At 44.8% G+C, this 20856-nt stretch overlaps 1 protein-coding gene across 1 annotated transcript in view; it reads right to left on the reverse strand.

Moving 5' to 3' along the window:
• FER1L6 (fer-1 like family member 6) overlaps positions 1-20856 on the reverse strand; it is a 171101-nt gene that overhangs the window by 38297 nt on the left and 111948 nt on the right. Inside the window, exons 24-31 of the mRNA XM_040261856.1 lie at positions 11839-11949; positions 11412-11573; positions 9775-9955; positions 8111-8337; positions 6397-6519; positions 3605-3644; positions 1948-2060; positions 793-924 (exon numbers count right to left, since the gene is read on the reverse strand). Coding sequence (XP_040117790.1) covers positions 793-924; positions 1948-2060; positions 3605-3644; positions 6397-6519; positions 8111-8337; positions 9775-9955; positions 11412-11573; positions 11839-11949 — 1089 coding nt within the window. The remainder of the gene's footprint in view (positions 1-792; positions 925-1947; positions 2061-3604; positions 3645-6396; positions 6520-8110; positions 8338-9774; positions 9956-11411; positions 11574-11838; positions 11950-20856) is intronic.

Below are 20856 nucleotides of genomic sequence, written 5' to 3' on the forward strand. Positions count from 1 at the left end.
CCCTGGGTGTCCTTGGGCAGTTCATATAACCTGCCTGCATCTGCACTTCTTCACGGTACATCAGTGAATCAGTGTTAGTACAGCAACACCCTCCTCAGTGGGCTGTTACATGAGAAACAGGAATAGGAGCATCAGATGGGATCCTGAGTGCCTCTTACATGCGAGGTGCTGAACTAGCATTTTCTCCCATTATCTCAGTCCATTCTGACTGCAGTATTTCTATATTTAGATGCTGCAATCGAGACACAGGGAGGTCAAGTACTGCTCAAGATCATGAAGCTGGTTGGTATCACAATGAGGATTTAAAATTCAGATTGGCAAGCTGCAATGCCCATGTGATTGCCAACACATCACTTTCATATGAAGGGCCCAGGCATGCAGTAGGTTCATAGCAAGTGTCACCTATTATTTTGTGAGGCTGACACCATAAGTCTGCCAGTTGAAGGGCTTGTGTTGTTTGATCAGTTTAATCATTCAGCTGGTAGGTTTGTGTCAATCAAATGTTTGGGAGGCCAGGGGTGGGGAAAGAAGAGTACAACTCAGTGATCTTTTTAGGTAGTGACTCTTATTCCTCATGTTCCAGAGATTGAGCTCCAATCTACTTGACTGGCCACAAATCAAATACTTTAAAAGACTAGGGCTTGGTCTTGTGGAATTCTAGAAAGGGAGGGTCTTGCATAGAGATCAGGGATTTTCCTTACCCATATTGCACACCACAGTCCCACAGAATTAAGTCATATCTGATATTTATAGACAAGAGAGCCAAACACAAAAGTTAACTTTTGAACCTGCCTTAAATTTTCCTATCACTCGGTCTCCATCGAGGCCTTGGTCATCTTCCATAGACTTGCCTCTGAGCAGGTCAAAGGTTTTCACCCAGTCTTCAAAATTGTTGAATTCACTCTCGAGATCCCCATCATATATCTTTAGGAAGAAGGGAGGAGACAGTGCTTAGAGGAAGGAAAGCCTAGGATTGATTTAATGAAAAAATGCCAAGATTCTCCAAAACCAGTCTTCCTATACACCCCTTGGAAAAATCTAAGAGGGATTGCTAATTTATCTTTAGCAAAATAAGAAATATGATTGACTTGACATTCCTAGAACTAGCTACCACTTTGAAATGTATAAAACATTTCTGATAAACTTTCAAATTCTAAGAAGTATAGCTAAACCAAAGTTTTTTTTTAATGTAATATATAAGTATAAATGTGGCTAACCTTTTTATAGCTAATTGATGTCACTGATTGTCAGATACAGACTGCCATATTTTGAGGATATTGAAATTAAAGACTGTTCATTAAACATTTCATTCTTAATGTCTATAAAGTGATGGAATATTTGCTTTTATTATAATGCATATAGCTGTGAATTTTCCAAGTAGAAAATTACATGTATATTTTAGAAATGGAAAACTGAATTGAGTTTTTGGTTTAGTAATATAATTAGATCACTTCTTCAAATTTCCTATCAAAATAACTTAGCTAAATTCAGTATCTAAGTACATAATTTTCATACTCCCAATTTTCATATCCATCAATTTGCCTCTAGCTAACAACCTCTGGCTAATGTTAGTATTGGTCTGATAGAGCTGACTTTAGTAAGAGCTAAAACTCTTGCTATTTCGAGTCTGTGCACATCTGAATGATGATGGCAAGCCCCGAGAAGTGATCCCAGGGGAACTCACACATGTAAGTTATGTTGCTGGATCCAGGCTAGCCAATATAAATTATGCCCCTTCTCAATATGGGCATGCAGAAAATGGAAAAAGAACAAGCTCTCCTGTCTTGGCTTGCATTCTCATCAGTCTGTTGCTTTGAATCAGTGATGATAACAAAGACAACGCAAGTTAGTTCAGACAAAGGCATTCTGAAGTTGACTGAAGGACTAAAAGAATCCCCTTCTGAGTTTCCCGCTCTAACCATGGCCAAGATGGCTGTGTCCACACACCTGCAAGACGGCCAGGTTGGGAATTTCATCTTCTTTGGGTTTCTTCTTCAGTATTTTGTCTTTCTTCTTCTTCGGGCTGTCTATATTTACCGCTACCTCATCTGGTTTTGCCTCTGTGGATATTTAGTGGAAATGTTTAGGCTTCTTATGGCTCTTTAGATGAGAAGAGACAAGGTCAAGCTCCCTCTTTTCCTTTGCCCTGGCATGTGTCATGACCCTTCTTTTTAAAAAGGAATAGAGAGACTCCCCTGGTGTCCCAGTGGTTAAGCAGGGGCACAGGTTCCACCCCTGGTTGGGGAACTAAGATTTCCCCATGTGCTATGGCACAGCAAAAAAAGAAGAAGAAATTGTAACATTTCATAGTAGGATTTCTGCCCTGAGTCCTACAGACCTTGCACTGCAGGAGCGGAGGAGATTCCACTCAAGTAGCAGGGCAATGTCAGCAGATGCCTGGGGCTAGCAACGTGCAGGCCTTCCTGCGATGTGTGAGAACTCATTATACTAGGCATAGAGAGGGTGAGTAATTTGCCCAGTCACCCAGCTAGTAAAGAACAGACCCAGGATAAAGTGACACTAAAGCTTGAGATACATTCCCCCTCAGACCTCTTTAGGACCTTGAGAATTGTCTAGTTCAACAGGCTCAGTCTCAGGACTTCTCTGGTGGGCCAGTGTCTAAGACTGCTCTCCGGTGCAGGAGGCCTGGGTTTGGTCCCTGGTTGGGGAACTAGATCCTGTATGCTACAACTTAAAAAAACAGCCCACATGCCAGAAGGAAGACCAAAGATCCTGCATACTGCAGCTAAGACCTGGTGCAGCCTAATAAATAAATAAAAATAATAAATATTTAAAAAAATCTTCAAACTCAAATAGGTTAACAGTCTTAAATAAAGTCACAAATGTACTTTGAGAGATTATTTGGTAATTTTTTAGGAGCAGGTTCTGGAGAAAAACCACCTGAGACAAACTTCTAGCTCTGATATTTTCTTGCCAGATAAACTTCGGCAAGTTGCACAACCTCTTTGTACTTTCGTTTTACTATCTGCAAACCAAGACACTATTATGTCCTGGGGTTGGTCTTAGAATTAAATATGCTAATGGGAGTGGCCTGAGGAACTGAACTTGACTCTGGTCTTCTTACTTTTGTGTTACCTGAAACAGCACTTGGTGTTCCCCTTGTTTTAAGCCAAGACCTACTGCTGGCTTACATCAAGTTTGCCATCATTTCAAATCCCAGGGCTCTTTCATTTGAGCTTCTGCCAAACTAGCTCTATCCAATCCTTGTCAGCTGAGTTTTGGAACCTAAATCCAGGTCACCTCTATTAAAGTTTATCATGTTGGTTTTGGCCTGCCATCCCACTTTGTTCCTATTTTTACTCTGCTGGTTCTACATTAAGACTTTAGGGTAGAGATTTGAGCCAATGGGTCGACTTCAGTACTGAACTGTATTCAGGAGACCTGGGCTCCTGGGATCTGGTTCCTGTCCAGCTCAAATCAGCGACACAATCTCTATAAAGTGTTGTCATCTTCCTAGGATTATTTCCTCACTTGGGAAATGAGGGCGTTGGGCTCCAAGGTTGCTCTCATGGCTCCTGTTTTATCACTTTCTCACTCAAATGGCTTTATGCTGCATTTGCAAGTCCCCAAAACAGCCACTCACCTGTGTTGCTTTTTTGTTCCTTGGAATTGCTCTCCTTTTCCTTTGAGAAAAGAGGGGAACAAGATGATGACACTATCACATCTCTTATTAACCCAGATTGCTAACAGTTCTCAGTGAATTCTCTCAGCCCTCAGCATTTTAAAAGAATATGCAAACACTCCTTGCTGCTGCTGCTGCTGCTGCTGCTAAGTTGCTTCAGTCGTGTCCGACTCTGTGGGACCCCATAGATGGCAGCCCACCAGGCTCCCCCGTCCCTGGGATTCTCCAGGCAAGAACAATGGAGTGGGTTGCCATTTCCTTCTCCAAAGCGTGAAAGTGAAAAGAGAAAGTGAAGTCGCTCAGTCGTGTCCGACTCTTCGAGACCCCATGGACTGCAGCCTACCAGGCTCCTCCGTCCATGGGATTTTCCAGGCAAGAGTGCTAGAGTGGGGTGCCATTGCCTTCTCCGAAACAGTCCTTAGTAGCTCCCAAAGGAAGCCTTGCTATAAAGGCCTAGGACTTGAGTGCAGGACGCCCTGCCTTAGAGAAGAGGTGCCCACACATCCAGGACCAGGGCCACCAAGCTTGCCGACGTCCTTGTCCTCTAGGTGCAGTCTCCTCTCAGCCACTGGAAAAGCAATCCCTCTCCCTGCTGTTCCTCCACATCCCTGGAGCATCATCCCGATCTGCAGCTGTGAGTTTCCCTGCTGACATTTTGGGCTGCTGGGTTTGTGCTGGAATTGCGGAGCTTAACAGAGAAAGAGGAAGGGGCTGCACACTCATCCAAAGTGCTAGTGCCCGCTCCAGCAGAAGGAGGGGGCTTAGAGGCAGGGACTAACATTTGGTTGTTTATTTATTTAACTGTATATCAAGATTCATGGATAGTCCTAGATGGAGAAACTATGGTCCATGTGTCTTTCTGAGTTAAGTTTTTCTTAGGGTATATGCCCCATAGTGGGACTTCTATGCAGTCTGCAGTTCTGGACCCTGATCATATGGTAGTTGTATGCTTAGTTTTTTTAAGGACCCTCCATACCATTGCAGCACTATTTACAATAGCCAGGACATGGCTAACGGTCCGTCGACAGATGAATGGATAGAGAAGACATGGTACATATATACAACGGGATATAACTCAGTCATAAAAAGGAATGAAATTGAGTCAGTTGAAGCGATGTGGATGAACCTAGAATCTGTCATACAGAGTGAAGTAAGTCAGAAAGAGAAAAAATAATCATATATTAACGTATATATATGGGCTTCCCTGGTGGCTCAGATGGTAAAGAATCCACCTGCAATGCAGGAGATCTGGGTTCCACCACTGGATTAGGAAGATCCCCTGGAGAAGGGAATAACTACTGACTCCAGTGTTCTGACCTAGAGATTTCCATGGGCTGTATAGTCCAAGGGGTTGCAGAGAGCTGGACACGACTATATACACGTAAGACTTCTCTGCAGGCTCAGCGGTCAAGAGCCCGCCTGCCAATGCAGGAGATGCAGCTTTGGTCCCTGGGTCAGGAAGGTCCCCTGAAGAAGGAAATGGCAGCCCACTCCAGTATTCTTGCCTGGGAAAGCCCATGGACAGAGGAGTCTGGTGGGCTACAGTCCATAAGGTCGAAAGAGTCGGACATAACTTAGTGACAAAACAACATCAACCCATACAAAGGGAATCTAGAAAAATGGTACTGATGGACCTACTTGGAGGGCAGGAAAACAGGCTCAGATATAGAAAATGGACTTGTAGACAGCGCAGGAAGCTGTGGGGGGACAAACTAACCTATGTACACTACCATATGTAAAGCAGAGATGGCTAGCAGGAAGCTGCTGTGTAACACAGGGAGCTCAGCTGGGTGCTTTGTGACAACCTATAGGGGTGGGACGGGGAGGGTGGGAGGGAGGTTCAAGAGCGAGGGAATATATGTATACATATAGCTGATTAAGCAAGTGTGAGCAAGCTCCAGGAGATGGTGAAGGACAGGGAAGCCTGGCGTGCTGCAGTCCATTGGGCTGCAAAGAGCTGGATGTGACTGAGCGACTGACAGCAACATAGCTGATTGACGTTGTTGTATAGCAGAAACTAATACGACGTTGTAAAGCAATTATACTCTAATAAAAAAAAAGTGGGAAAAAAAGAAATACAGTCTTTCCAAATAAAGAATAAGAAGAGTTCCTATTCAACAGAATATGATGATAACATCAGAATTACTTTCCTTTCCATTTTTACTCAAGGATGAGAAGTCTCATCAAACTCAGCCACTGAGCTTTTACCTTAATCTCCAGACCCACTACCCACTGGTTCTCTGGCTTTATAACTCAATTCCTTTCTTATTTCCAGAGCATGAGGATCTGCTGATTATTGCCATTTGCTAAGGCCAAGATCCCAGCCTTTACTTTGATAGTTTCCCCTTTGAACTTAGAATCCAGCTGGAGAACACTTAAACTTGGGTGTCTCCAGGTGAACCTGAAGCCCCCTTCACTGATGCCCACCTGTCTAGAGACCCCATTTCTCCTGGCTGGACCTCTCTGAGGTGGGCAAATTCTCTGGATGCCAAGATAGACATCACATCCTGCCAGCATTTACAGCAGAGCCTGTGTCCCAGGGCCAGCTCCAGCCAGACAGTAAGGAGTTTTCAGTTCTGGACCCTGGTCCTTCCAGGGGTGTACCCTTCAGCAGTTAATGGAACCACACCCAAATAAAGCCTACCTAGAGTGGAACCGAAAAGAGGGAAAATTGCAGGATTTTAGAGGGGAGTGGTAAAGGGTATTGTGTGTTTATCGAGGCACGTGACTGTCACAGCCAAGAAAGAACCTACCTTCTGTGCTTTCTTCAGGGAGGCATAGTATTTTGACCACCAGTCAATGACATTTTCAGCCGATTCATCAGCTATGGTCCTCTTTCTCCTTTTAGTAGACCTCCGAGAAGGTTTCCTGGGGTCCTGTCAAGGAATGAGGGATGGATTATTAGTTTGGCGGCAAGAATCTACGTGCTGGTGGCTGAGCAGTTTACTAAGGAAGAGGATACATGGGTACCCTCAGGAGATGGATGGAGGCACTGGCAGGTTTTGTTATTACAGCTCCCCGTTCTCCTTAATAAATAAAAGTTTAATAATCTGTCATCCATTCATTTGGCATTTATTGAGCAGTTATGAGACTTATATCATGGTTGATATGGGAATCTAAGGGTTAGACACAATCCCCACCTTTGAGAAGTTCTGACTTGAGTGGAAGCGACAAGCAATCTATATGATATAATGTGGTATAGTAGAAAGTGAATGAACTTGTAAACACAATATAAACAAAAATAGAAAATCTGTGATTCTCGGTTTCCTCAGCTAGGAACAACGGTACTTGCTCACTTCTCTGTCATGAGGATTAAGTGGCATAATGTAGAAAATCCCCCTTTAGCATCATATCTGATTGGAACTGGTGCAAATAAATGATACTGACAACACAAATGACTGGGAGATGGAGAGGCAGTGTGATGTACATATGGCAGAAAGCAGGCATTTAGGGAGAAGACAGTTGTGTCATGACAGATTCATCATGACACTGTGCACATCATTTGTTTGCTCTCATCTCCTGGCTACCTACGATGTGCCAGGCATTCTATCTGGTACAGTGGACCCAAAGATATATAGATATATATTTTTTTAATTTACTTATTTTTCATTGAAAGATAATTGCTGTAAAGAATTTTGTTGTTTTCTGTCAAACCTCAACATGATAGAGATATTTTTAAAAATCATCTTTGAACTGGTGAAACCCACAGTTTTATGGTGGCAAAAACACTTCAACTGAGATTTGTAACACCAAGCGGCAGGTACGTTGCTGGTGGGACAGAGAGAAACCTGTGGGTTGTCAGAGAGTCACATGGAGCCTGGATGAGATGGGAAGAGCCCGAGAAAATATCAATTCATCTATCTCACTCTGTGTCTTATTTCAGCTTTTACCATTTGCTGGGTAGGCCCTCTCTTAGGACTTTCTCAAAACTGCTTTCTTCTTTGAGTCAATTGGTAGGTACACAAAGATTTTGCATTCAAAATTATGACTTAAAAGATTACTCCTGCCCCTGTTTTATGGTCTTATATACTTATCCATCTCCCCTTCCAGAATCTCAGCCAACTGAAGATAAGTCTCATTTCTATTTAGAATCCAGAAGACGCATTTTTTGGTCCCATGAGATGTTATACAAAGTAGGTTGTAGGTTCAAAATATTTGTGGAATAAGCCTAGATAAGGAAATCATTTTCTTTCTAAGCCAATGAGTAGAGAAGTATTTCTGTTTAATTAAATACGATGCTACATTTGACTAACACTTTAATTCCCTATACACTGACTTATCTGATTCTATGCCAATGCTATGAAGTGGGTATCAGTGTCCCCATTTTACAGATGAAGAAACTAATGCTCAGAAATGTGAAGTTTCTTGCTGTGCTCACACAACTAATAGGTGGGAGGATTAGTATCTAGAACCTCATCAGCAAACTCTAATGTGCCTTTTAAATATGAAGACGGATGACATTCTGACCTTAGCTTTTCCATCTTTTGGTGGCTCCTGGGCTGCAGGTTTGTGTTCTGGCTCCAGCATAGGGGACGAGTCAGGGATGTCAATCAGGTTGGCTGCCTGAACCTGGGCTGAGTCAGGTACCACTGTGGGAGGCGGCTCAATATCCACCAAGACATGATCTTTTGGTTGCTCCTGAGCGGAGCTGAGGGTCTCAGAGGGCTCAGTGGCAACTGATGAATCTGAAATATCTGAAATGAAAGGACATTGGATCAGGCAACTGGGCTACAATCAATACAGGGCAATCATTTCAAGGACCCAGTACCGGCAATCAGACAGATCAGGATTCAAATATGACAAGTTCCTAACAACTCGGAGCCTCACTTTCCATATTTATAAAAGGACAGTAAAAATATCCATGTCTTTGGCAAATAAATGAGATCATGATGTAAGGTGTCTGGGGCATAACTGGTCATCAACAAATGATTGTATTTATTATTGATCCCCCAGAGTAATTTTAAATAACTGTGGTTGTAGGAGTCAAGATTTTTATCAAGATTTACTGAACAGATCCTATGTGTTGATTGCCCTCCCCCACTGTGTTAACCAGGGGAAACCTTAGAAACTCCAGAGGTCTGTGAACTCCCAAAGTGTTGGCAGAACTCTGGCCACATGAGTCCGTCTGCATAATAGGGAGCCTGATATAGACTGGTGTATACTTGAATAGGTTGGCACAGACTAGTGTAGACTGATGTAAACCAGTACTGCTCTCTGGAGCACACTCTGGAAGTACTTAATAAAATTACATGTATTCATCTCCTGGGAGCTAGTAATCTCACCCCTACACAGGGAGAGATGTGTTCTCCCTCAGTGAGCACACACAGGATGTTCATCACAACATTGCAGAAGTGGGGAGCTGGAGGCAGCCCAGTGGTCCAATATGAGGGGATAATGAAACCAATGTAGGGTAGATGCACCAGATCGGGGTAACAAGTGAAAGTAACCATAGCAACATGGACAGATCTTAAAACATAGCTTTGAGTGATGAAAGTAGAAAACCAAGTGAATATTATAGTATCATATAATATATGTTAATCAAATAGATTTACATTTTACAAACTTCAGCAGTGGGGGGTGTGCAGTGGGGAGGAGACTAGGAATAAAGCACGGAGGGGCCGGTGAATATAATGAGACAGCAGTCTTGCAGAGACAAGTGATGACTGTACACCAAGAACCACGTCACCCGATGAACTCGACCCTGAAACTGGATCCCAAACAGAAGAAATGCCAGTAACATCAAGCAAGAAAATGTCAGGGAGTAGGGGCAGGAGGGGAGGAGGGCATAGCAGCGCACTCTGGTATTCCTGCCTGGAAAACTCCATGGACTGAGGAGCCTGGCGGGCTACAGTCCATGGGGTTGCAAAGAGCTGGACACTACTGAAGCGACTTAGCATTCACGCAAGCAGGGGCAGAATGGAGCTCCAGTCACAAAGAGCCCTTCTTAGAAGAGCTGACCCTGATGTCAGGCTTCAGGTCAGAACCTGGCAGCTAAGGAGCAAAGGGGACCACAGGAGCAAATTCTTCAGAAAGATCCATTTGACCTTTTGTTTTGTGCTGGGGTCCCGAGCGGACATCTGCAAGTACCACAACGTTGTAGCCCACAGCTCCAAGATCTAGAATCTTCCTACCTTTCCCAACTTGTGCTCCGCCCACCTGTGAGGTGAGGCTGAGGGGCTCCCTGGATTTACACAAAAACTGTTTCAAGCAGTTGATGGTGTAAGTGCCCACCAGGGTGCTCCTCCCGAAGGCTCTCCAGTCCACCACGCAGATGCTCAGAGGTGGGTGCAGAAGCTCGTTCTCAGGCAGTTCCTGCAGGGAGAGATGAGGATGGAGTGGGGTATGACCTGAGCTGACCTGTCTGGGAGCAAGATCAAAGCCAACCAGACACCCATCCTTCCTCTGAGCCTGCCTTGCCCTATCCCTCCAGGTCACGCCTGCAGCTGGCCAGACTCTGGAGCACTGTCTTCTCAAGTCAGGGAGTCATCATGCAACATATGAGGGATGGCACTAACAATTCAACCCACAAATAAATTGCAAAAATCACACACTCCTCAAGTCTCTATGGCAGTCGTCTTCAATCCTCTTATTTTGTCATTATCTATCCAAACTCTCATCTCAGAGAAACACGGATCCAGGATATAAAACAGATGAGAGTTGAGCCACGTAAGATGGAACTGAGGGGCCAGTGCCCCATCTATTTCTTTACCCTGGTGACCTCCCCCACCCCAGGCTCAACAAAGCCTGGTATGGAAGTTTTGCAAACACAGTACACATTCTTTAATTCTAGTCGTGACTCAGACAGTAAAGAACCTGCCTGTAATGCAGGAGACCTGGGTTTAATCCCTGGGTCAGGAAGATCCCCTGGAGAAGGGAACAGCTACCTACTCCAGTATTCTTTCCTGGAGAATTCCATGGACAGAGGAGCCTGGTGGGCTAGAGTCCATGGGATTGCAAAGAGTCAGATACGACCGAGCGACTAATTCTTTGCTGATAGAAAATCTAACGCATGTACACCCATGGTGGATTCATGTCAATGTATGGCAAAACCAATACAGAATTGTAAAGTAAAATAAAAAATAAATAAATAAATTTTTAAAAATTAAAAAAAAAAAGAAAATCTGTGTCTGTTGGAGCTGACTGGGTTGGACAAAGCAAACTTTGATTTCACAGTTAGTTCCAAATCAGAGCATAAAACAGTACTGAAATAAAGAAAAAGCACAGGTATCAAACATCACTTTAAAAGCATAAGTTCAAATGCAAACTGCTGAGATGCTATGTACAAATAATTTTTAAAACATCTGACCGTAAGTTTTGTGACAGTATCTTCCAGGCCGGTGGCTCTCAAATGTCAGTGTGTATCACAGTCTCCTACAGAGCTTGTTAAACCAGAGGTGTCTGGGCCCCAGCTCACCCCTAACAGACTGATTCAGTAGCCCTGGGGCAGGACCTGAGAATCTGCATTTATCATAAGTTCCTGGGTGATGGTGATGAATTGGGGGCCACACTTCAGGAACCACGGTCAACCTGCTTTGATTTACTAAATGATCTTCACCTGGAAGCTTTAAAAACAAAACAACAATAAAAGTCTGTCTTATCTCATTCTGGCATTCTGGCTTTTCACTGAATTAGACTGTTCTTCCCTGTGAGTAGCGGACACCTGAAACTCTAAAACATCCACCCGAATTCATGAAGGAGGGAGTTACATCTTAGAGAATGAAGGGAATGAGCGCGGAGGGGCCTGGGGGTAGGAGGGGGCGACCCGCACCACTTCGAAAGCATCTGCCTGGATGTTGAAGTTTGGGTTGTTCTTGTAGCTCTGGATCACACAGGACTTGACGCCGCGTCCCGCACACTCGATGAGGACCTGGGGACGATCCACCGAGAGGAGCTGCACCTTCTTCATTTCTCGGACTCCCCAGAAGAGAACCTGAGGAGAAAACGGGCAGGACAGTTGCTCAAAGGCCCGGGGAGGAGCCCGCAGGTGTGGCTCAGAGGTGGGAACGTCAGGTGCTCCAGCCTGGGAACCACGGTGCGTTCTTCCAGGAAGGGATGCTGAGCTCCTCGAGGGCTCCCTCTGAGCAGCTGTGTCTCCCCCCGGGACCCCACCAGTCCCCTCACACAACCCAGCCGTGATCGCAATGCACCAGTGTGCTTAGTCCCAAAGAACAGCCCAATCCTTCCCGGCCCCCTACCTCCACGCGGTATTTACTCAGCACTGGCCGGATGCTGGCAGGAACAGGGTAGATCTGGGTGACATCGGGTGGGTCGAAGGGAGGGAGCCCTTGCAGCCCAGATGCAGGGACCTACCACACAGATCAAGGCTGGTTAGAAATCAGGAGAGGCAAGGAAAATGAAGGCTGTCACACAATCTCACCTCAAGGGAAAGACTGCCACTGTTTTAACCATAGGAATGTTTCCGGCTTAAAATGTAAATCAAGACAATGCATTTTTATCACAGTTTCTTAATCGACAAACACATTCATTCATGAGGGTAATCCAACATTTAGTGAGCACTTACAATGTGTCAGGAGTTAATAGGTTCATAAGCTTTCAGTGAGCTCACAGTAGAGAGGGGAGGGAAAAAAGACAAGTAGATGGAGCTTCACAACCTCATCAAATGGCACAGGAACTCCAGCTGTGGAATGGCAGAGGGACTCTGATAGGATCCCAACCTCTGAGACTTCACTACTCCCCTAGTATGCGCTACAGAAGATTCAGTCAACCACACAGACACCACATCGTAATCAGTGAAACAGAAAATGAAGTCTTTTGAAGGCAGACCTCTGGGACGAAAGGTGTCATTTCCTGTGCCTTTGGAGTGAATGAAACTGCAGGAAGGCAATCACTGTGCTTTACTGAACTCTCACACAAAGGAATTCGAAAGTCTCCTATGGAAAGGGCCTTCTCCCTGGGTGAGCCAGCTCAGCACGCACACCTTTTAAGAAGCCGCCGCTGATTTGGTCCCAGCCACTGGGGCATCCCAGGTGGCGTTAGTGGTAAAGAACCTGCCTGCCAATGCAGGAGACCTAAGAGATGCGGGTTCGATCCCTGGGTCAGGAAGATCCCCTGGAGAAGGAAATGGCAACCCACTCCAGTATTCTTGCCTGGAGAATCTGATGGACAGAGGAGCCTGGCGGGATACAGTCCATGGGGTCACAAAGAATGGGACACGACTGAAGTGACTCAGCACACAGCACACACTGAGCCGTTCTACTCTTCAGTCCTTGGCACACAGTGTGTCTTCTCAGTAGGCTCAATGCAGACTTTAGTGGACTGAGTCCAGAAACCAGGCTGTGCTGTGTGACCCCGCGTGAGTCCTTTTCCTTCTCTGGGCCTCAGATGTTGGGCCAGCTGACCCTTGCTTTGGAGCTGGAAGTTTTCCTCATGGGGGAGTTTGTCAGACTTGGCCAAGAGGAAGCCTTTGTTTACTGCATTTCCTTCTCAGACCCTCAAGTGATGCTCCAGCTCCAATGGATTCTTGATAAATGTTTATTGGCTGACTGACACATTAGCTCCGTATGCTCGAAAAAGTCTAATTGCTCATCAAAACCTGCAAAGTACAAACATATCACCATTTCTTTTTTGCAGACATATTCTAGCTGGCAACAGCAGATGCGGTTCAGTTAATTAGAAAGAAGCCCGGAAAAAGAAGACAGCAGTCACTGGGAATGCCAAATAGACTCAAGATAATGAAGCTGCAGAATGAGCCAGACCAGAAAAAGCAGCTTGGAAAAGATGAGGTGAACACTGCCTGGTGAGGAGCTATCCAGGCTGCAAAACATCACCTCTCTGAGAAAGCTAATTGCTCCTGTGGTTCCAAAGATAAAGCTACAGAACAGCTGTGATGGTGGCATAGGATGGTGCTGCTACATGCGCTTTAAAAAGTACCACGTGTCTGCTCATCTTGGGGCTGCTGAGATGTCAACCTGGGAAATGTCCCAAAGAAGCTCATTCCAGAAGCACCTCAAAGATGCCCTTAAGAGTTTAAGCTACGCTGCTGGCTCAAATAGTGAAGAAACCGCCTGCAACGCAGGAGACACAGCTTCGATGCTTGGGTTGGGAAGATCCCCTGGAGAAGGGAATGGCAACCCAATCCAGTATCTTTGCCTGGAGAATCCCATGGACATAGGAGCCTGGCAGGCTACAGTCCATGGGGTCACAAAGAGTCAGACATGACAGCAACTAAAACTTTGAAGGATCCCACAGCATGGTGGAGGTTGAGTGACTTTGCTCCCAGCTTTTTCAGAGTGAAATGGGTTGGCTGCAGGCCTATAAAACTACATAGTGTACGGTTACTCGGTAGGGTATGATAAGGAATTGTTATGAAGGCAAAATGTGAAGGATCAGGGTAAGTTGGTCCAAAAGCCTGACTGTTCTAATATCCCAGGACATATCTAACGTAACAGGACCTCAAAGGAGTTCCAGCGGCAGGACAGGACAGGGGACCCAGGCTCAGACTTTAAGGGAGTGCCACACTTGGAGTCGTGTAGGACCCTAGTCTTAGTTCCTGCCCATCTGAAAAATCACTGATGCTCAGAAGCCTTGGTCTTTTCTCTGTCTCCCCCAGCCCGTCTGTCATCCACACCTCCATTCTCCTTCATTCAGTATAATAGCTGGATACCAGTCTTGAGCATCATCACTTATTAGCTGTGGAATTTGAAATAGTCACACAGTGTCACTGAGTCTCAGTTTTGTTATATGTAAAGATAATGATATCTGATTCATGAATTGCTGTGAAGAATGGACGAGGAAGCATGCAAAGCACTTGGCAACACTTTCTGGCACATAGTAAGTTCCCTAGGAATGAGAGTAAACTGGAAATGGACAGACCTGTGCAATGATTAAGGCTCAACTTTCAATCATCTTAGCCTCCAATGGGACACAGGTGCTCAAGGACTGCTAGTTCCTGAAACTATCCCAGAAGCACATTTAAATCCCCTTTCAGGTCTTAACTTAAATGCCACTTTCTCAGGGAGCCTTCCCTGGATGCCTAAAGTGTTAACTCTGCCCCCTCCCACAACACCCACATCTGCTTCATATTTCACGTGTTTTCCCTTTTTCTTCAGCATTTACCACACTGCTGCTATGTTACAATTTACATAGTGTTGTCCATTATCTTCCCTTCCCTAGAATACAAGTCCCATGAGGTCAGGGAGTTTGTTTTATTCACTGATGAATTCTTAGGAACGTTCTGGGACAAAATAGACACGGGATAATATTTACTTAAGTGCATGAATGAATGGGTGAAGTAGATCTTGCATTCAAAAAAATACCGATTAAGGGAGGCAAGCCTGTAAACAATGGACTTTATCAAAGCCGGGATTAAACCAAAAAAGAGGCAAAGTGACATCAGTTGGAAGAGGAGAAAACATTTGATTGAGGTGGGAGAGGGGGAAAGCTTCTGGAGGAGGCCACTCTGGTCCTGAATGGTGGTGATGATCAGTTTCCTAAATAGTAAGTAGAGTGCAGGGGTCGGGATGGGCAGAGTAGGGAAACATTTCAGAACAGGATGACAGTGTGGCTAGAAACAGAGGACGTTTGTGTGGTGAGGTCTGAGAATTCAGAATAGTCAGCTGTAAAGAGGCCACAGCAAGTGTAGAGTGACTTTGCTGACATGTGAGACTGAAAAAGCAGTCTGAAGATAAATTAATTTGGGGAGAGCTTAAATGCTAAGCTATGGACACCTGACATTCTCCTAGAGGCTACATTTCTTTTCATGAAATATTAAGAGCTATCATGCAAAAAAAAAAAATTGTACTCAAAAACATTGAGGAAATGTTGAACTTCAAAAAAGAATTTCAAAAGTTTCTTTGTAGTTGACTTCTCAGTCTTTACTACGGTAATGGGCATTTCAAGGCCCCAAGAGGGATATATAAAACAATGAAGAATTTCTCAAACTTTCTTTTAACCGTAGATCCCCTGGAGGAGGTCATGGCAACCCACTGCAGTGTTCTTGCCTGGAGAATCCCATGGACAGAGGAGCCTGGTGGGCTAGAGCCCATAGGATCACAAAGAGTCAGACATGACTGAAGCAACTTAGCAGCAGCAGCAGAGGAACTCATGTTCCAAAAATACAGTCTTCAGGAAAGTTTCTTGGAGGTAAGAAGCAGACAGACATTGATCATTTCTTAAGAGGAGAATAGTATAGAGAATTGTCTTCTGGAAGGAATGTGGAGAATTGAGTAAACAAGAAAAGAGGAGTAGATTAGAGTAGGTTAGACCAGGAAAGAGGCAGGTGGAACAACCCTGATGAAACGAGGGTCTATGGGAACAAGGGACGGTCATCTGGCTAGAACACTTGGCCTAGCCATGGATATAGACCCAGAGTGAAGAACTACATTTGAGTCTGAATTCTCAAGGCAGAGAGTCTGGGAAAATGGGGTGGCAGGGGGAAGTGAGCCAGGACTGGGAGGACAGGGGGCTGGGTAGAGGAGGAAAATGGAGATAAGGAATTCAGTCTGGGGCATCGAAGAACCCAGGTACCAAACCCTTCTTCTGAGACAGGGCAGCATTTCAGTAATGGAGAAGAAGAGGCTGAAGGTAAACCACTCGCAGATAGACACTGAGAGCCACAGGTGACAGTGAAGGAATTTTCCAGCTCCTGCCTGCTCAGCTTGTATGAGATCCACCCACTGAGACAGTTGTGTTGATGCTTACATTACTTTTTGGACAAGGAATCAGCTGAGAGAAAGTCCACATGAAACCCTAATGAATTGTGTTGTTTAGGTTGCTTGCCTCTGACAAGGCTGCCTCCATCCACCCTGCTGTCAGGAAGCATTAGTCTACCCGGCTCATCGCGGAGGGAGGGAAGGAGGATCAGAGGTGGGACCATGGCATTTGGAGAAAGCTCAAATGAAGGCTCTCTCCTTCAGAGAACCTGTCGGGATCTGCTGGTCCAGCCCTCACTGATGGATTAGGGCAGGGGTCCCCAACATTTTTGGCACAAGGGACTGGTTTTGTTGTGGAAGACAATTTTACCATGGATGGGGTGGGGGTGATTTGGGGACGATTCAAGTGCATTACTTTCTTTCTTTTTTTTTTAAATTTACTTATTTTTTATTTTACTTTACAATTCTGTATTGGTTTTGCCATACATTGACATGAATCTACCATGGGTGTACATGCGTTCCCAAACCTGAACCCCCCTCCTACCCCCCTCCCCACAACATCTCTCTGGGTCATCCCCACATACCAGCCCCAAGCATGCCATATCCTGCATCGGACATAGACTGGCAATTCGATTCTTACATGATATTATACATGTTTCAATACCATTCTCCCGAGTCATCTCACCCTTTCCCTCTCCCACTGAGTCCAAAAGTCCGTTATACACATCTGTGTCTTTTTTGCTGTCCTGCATACAGGGTCATCATTGCCATCTTTCTAAATTCCATATATATGTGTTAGTAAACTGTATTGGTGTTTTTCTTTCTGGCTTACTTCACTCTGTATAATTGGCTCCAGTTTCATCCATCTCATCAGAACTGATTCAAATGTATTCTTTTTAACAGCTGAGTAATACTCCATTGTGTATATGTACCACAGCTTTCTTATCCATTCATCTGCTGATGGACATCTAGGTTGTTTCCATGTCCTGGCTATTATAAACAATGCTGTGATGAACATTGGGGTACATGTGTCTCTTTCAATTCTGGTTTCCTCAGTGTGTATGCCCAGCAGTGGGATTGCTGGGTCATAAGGTAGTTCTATTTGCAATTTTTTAAGGACTCTCCACACTGTTCTCCATAGTGGCTGTACTAGTTTGCATTCCCACCAACAGTGTAAGTGCATTACTTTCATTGTGCACTTTATTTCTAATCTAATGCCACCGCTGATCTGACAGGAGGTACTAGTCTATGGTCTGGAAGATTGGGGACCCCTAGATTAAGGGACATCCTTCAGGAAGATTTGTGCAGTGAAAAGAGCAGTTGACTGAATCCAATCTAGCCAGACTTGAACCTCAGCTTTCTGCATGTAAAATGAGAGCATTATGCTAGAGCTGGTTTACTCACATCAGTCCTTCTTCTTTCACTTAAAAAGCAGAGACATCACTTTGCTGACAAAGATCTGTATAGTCAAAGACACAGTTTTTCCAGTAGTCGTGTACAGATTTGAGAGGAGGACCATAAAGAAGGCTGAGCTCCAAAGAACTGATGTTTTCAAATTATGGTACTGGAGAAGACTCTTGAGAGTCCCTTGGACTGCAAGGAGATCAAACCACTCAATCCTAAAGGAAATCAACCCTGAATATTCATTGGAAAGACTAATGCTGAAGCTGAAGCTCCAATACTTTGGCCACCTAATGCGAAAAGTCAACTCATTGGAAAATACCCTGATGTTAGGAAAGATTGAGGGCAGGAGAAGAAGGGGGTGACAGAGGATGAGATGGCTAGATAGCATGGACATGAATCTGAGAAAACTCCAGGAGATAGTGGAGGACAGAGAAGCCTGGCATGCTGCAGCCCATGGGGTTGCAAAGAGTCGGACATAACTTAGCGACTAAATAACAACAATAGCTACCACTTTTATCATGTGTGCTATTATCTACTAAACATTTTCATTAGATATCATTTCATTTTCAGAAAAGAAACTTCAGGTTCCTAAGTAAAACAAAAGCCATGGGCCATCAATGGAAAGTAACTTTAAAAAGAAAACCAATGAAAACAAAACGTTATTGGAATAGGTCATGTGTAGCATTTCTTAAACTTTCTTTTCACTGTCTGGAGGGGCTGGTGTTCAAACAAGCAGACTCAGGGAAATGTTCCTGTAGATAATATTGATGTTTTTTTAGAGGCATTGAAGCTGAAGCCTGTGCTTCCTTAAAAAGGAAGGTTGCAAGTTGAAAGAGGGATTATACACAGATGGGCATGAGACTTTCTTCTAAAAGTAGCTAGAAGGATCAAAACAGGCAAAATTCCATTTGTAACAACATGGATAGACCTTGAGAGCACAATGCTAAGTGAGGTAAGTCAAAGACAAAGAGAAATACTGTATGACATCACTTATACGTGGAATCTGAAAAGTAAAAAACCACATAAACAGAGAGTAGATTGGTAGACTGACAGGGGTGGGCAGGTGGGGAAAGTAAGCAGGGGAGGCCAAAGGGTACAAACTTGCAGTTGGAAGATGAGTAAGTTCTGGGGATTTAATGCACAGTGTGGTGACTATGGTTACAATACTGTGCTGTACACTTGAAAATTGCTATGAGAGTAGATCTTAAAAGTTCTCTCTCGCTTGCTCTCTCGTTCTCTCTCTTTCTCGCTAAGAGTCAGACACGACTGAGTGACTTCACTTTCACTTTTCACTTTCATGCACTGGAGAAGGAAATGGCAACCCACTCCAGTGTTCTTGCCTAGAGAATCCCAGGGACAGGGGAACCTGGTGGGCTGCCATCTATGGGGTCGCACAGAGTCAGACATGACTGAAGCGACTTAGCAGCAGCAGCAGCAGTATCTAACTCAGTAGCTGTTCCCTTCCTCTTATACTCTCCAGTCTCTCCAGCTCTTGGGGGAATTGGTATACATGAATTCTAGGCTCCAAGCTGCCATATCAAGTAAGCCATTGCCTTTCTATCCAGCTCAGTTTCTTCACCTGAAATAGATGGGACTAGACTAGGTCCCGGAGAAGGCAATGGCACCCCACTCCAGTACTCTTGCCTGGAAAATCCCATGGATGGAGGAGCCTGGTAGGCTGCAGTCCATGGGGTCGCTAAGAGTCAGACACGACTGAGTGACTTCACTTTCACTTTTCACTTTCATGCATTGGAGAAGGAAATGGCAACCCACTCCAGTGTTCTTGCCTGGAGAATCCCACAGATGGGGGAGCCTGGTGGGCTGCCGTCTATGGGGTTGCACAGAGTCGGACACAACTGAAGCGACTTAGCAGCAGCAGCAGCAGCAGCAGACTAGGTCCATCTAGTCAAAGCTATGGTTTTTCCAGTGGTCATGTATGGATGTGAGAATTGGACTATAAAGAAAGCTGAGCACAGAAGAATTGATGTTTTAGAACTGTGGTGTTGGAGAAGACTCTTGAGAGTCCCTTGGACTGCAAGGAGATCCAACCGGTCCATCCTAAAGGAAATCAGTCCTGAATATTCATTGGAAGGACTGATGCTGAAGCTGAACATCCAATACTTTGGCCACCTGTGATATGAAGAACTGACCCTTGGAAAAGACCCTGATGCTGGGAAGGATTGAAGGCAGGAGGATAAGGGGATGACAGAGGTTGAGATGATTGGATGGCATCACTGACTCAATGAACATGAGTTTGAGTAAACTCTGGGAGCTGATGATGGGCAGGGAGTCCTGGTGTGCTGCAGTCCATGGGGTCACAAAGAGTTGGACATGACTGAGCAACTGAACTGACTGAGATATCCTGCTTTACTATTCCATGGTATAATAATATTAATAATAATAAAATAGGTAGCAGGGCACTTTAGGGAGATTAGTTATCATCTCCAGTTCTGCAGGTTAAACAGAGAGAGACTAAGTGGCTAACCCAAGGTTGCACACTAGTAAGTGATGGGAACAAGATCCATACCCATGGGATCCACCTCTAACACCCTCCCTCTTACTCGCTTGCTGTGTCTTAGGATTGCGTGCTTCTTAGTTTCTGTACCAGGTGAGACTTTTCTAAAACTGGGGTTTTTAGAAAACAGGCTTTCTTAGAGAGGATTGATCTGATCCAAAGGGCAGGTGCCCTCTGCCCCCAGTAAATGGGATGGTCAAGGAGAGAAACCTCTCTGATGCAAGCCCATCAGGTCATTTCTTCCCAGGTCCTCTCTCTGTCCCATTTGGTCCTTGATGATTCGACCAGACTCAGCTTCCCTCCCCAAGTATTCTGCCTTTGCTTTCTGAGAAGTTCTTCCTAGATGTATGTTCCTAAACTCCCCAAAGTCTTAGTAGGACAGATTAGGAACTCGAGGTCTTTGGGAAACTTTGCGATACAGTGTAAGGAGCAGAAGGCTTTAAAGGTCTTAAGTTCAGCTCTGGGTTCAACCACCGACTGATGAGGTAAATCAATCAATTACATGAATCCTGTTTACCATCTGTAAAATGGGACTCATAATCCCTACCTCATCAGGATTGAGGGAGATTTCAGTGTGATGAGAGGATGTGAGGCAACAACCACAACACGGGGCATGTGGGAGTGTCCACAAATGTTTGCTCCCTTCCCCTTTCAAATGCTCTCATGGTTTGAATGGAGCATAA

Source organism: Oryx dammah, unplaced genomic scaffold, assembly GCF_014754425.2.
Source record: "Oryx dammah isolate SB20612 unplaced genomic scaffold, SCBI_Odam_1.1 HiC_scaffold_19, whole genome shotgun sequence".
In the NCBI taxonomy this organism is placed as follows: Eukaryota; Metazoa; Chordata; class Mammalia; order Artiodactyla; family Bovidae; genus Oryx; species Oryx dammah.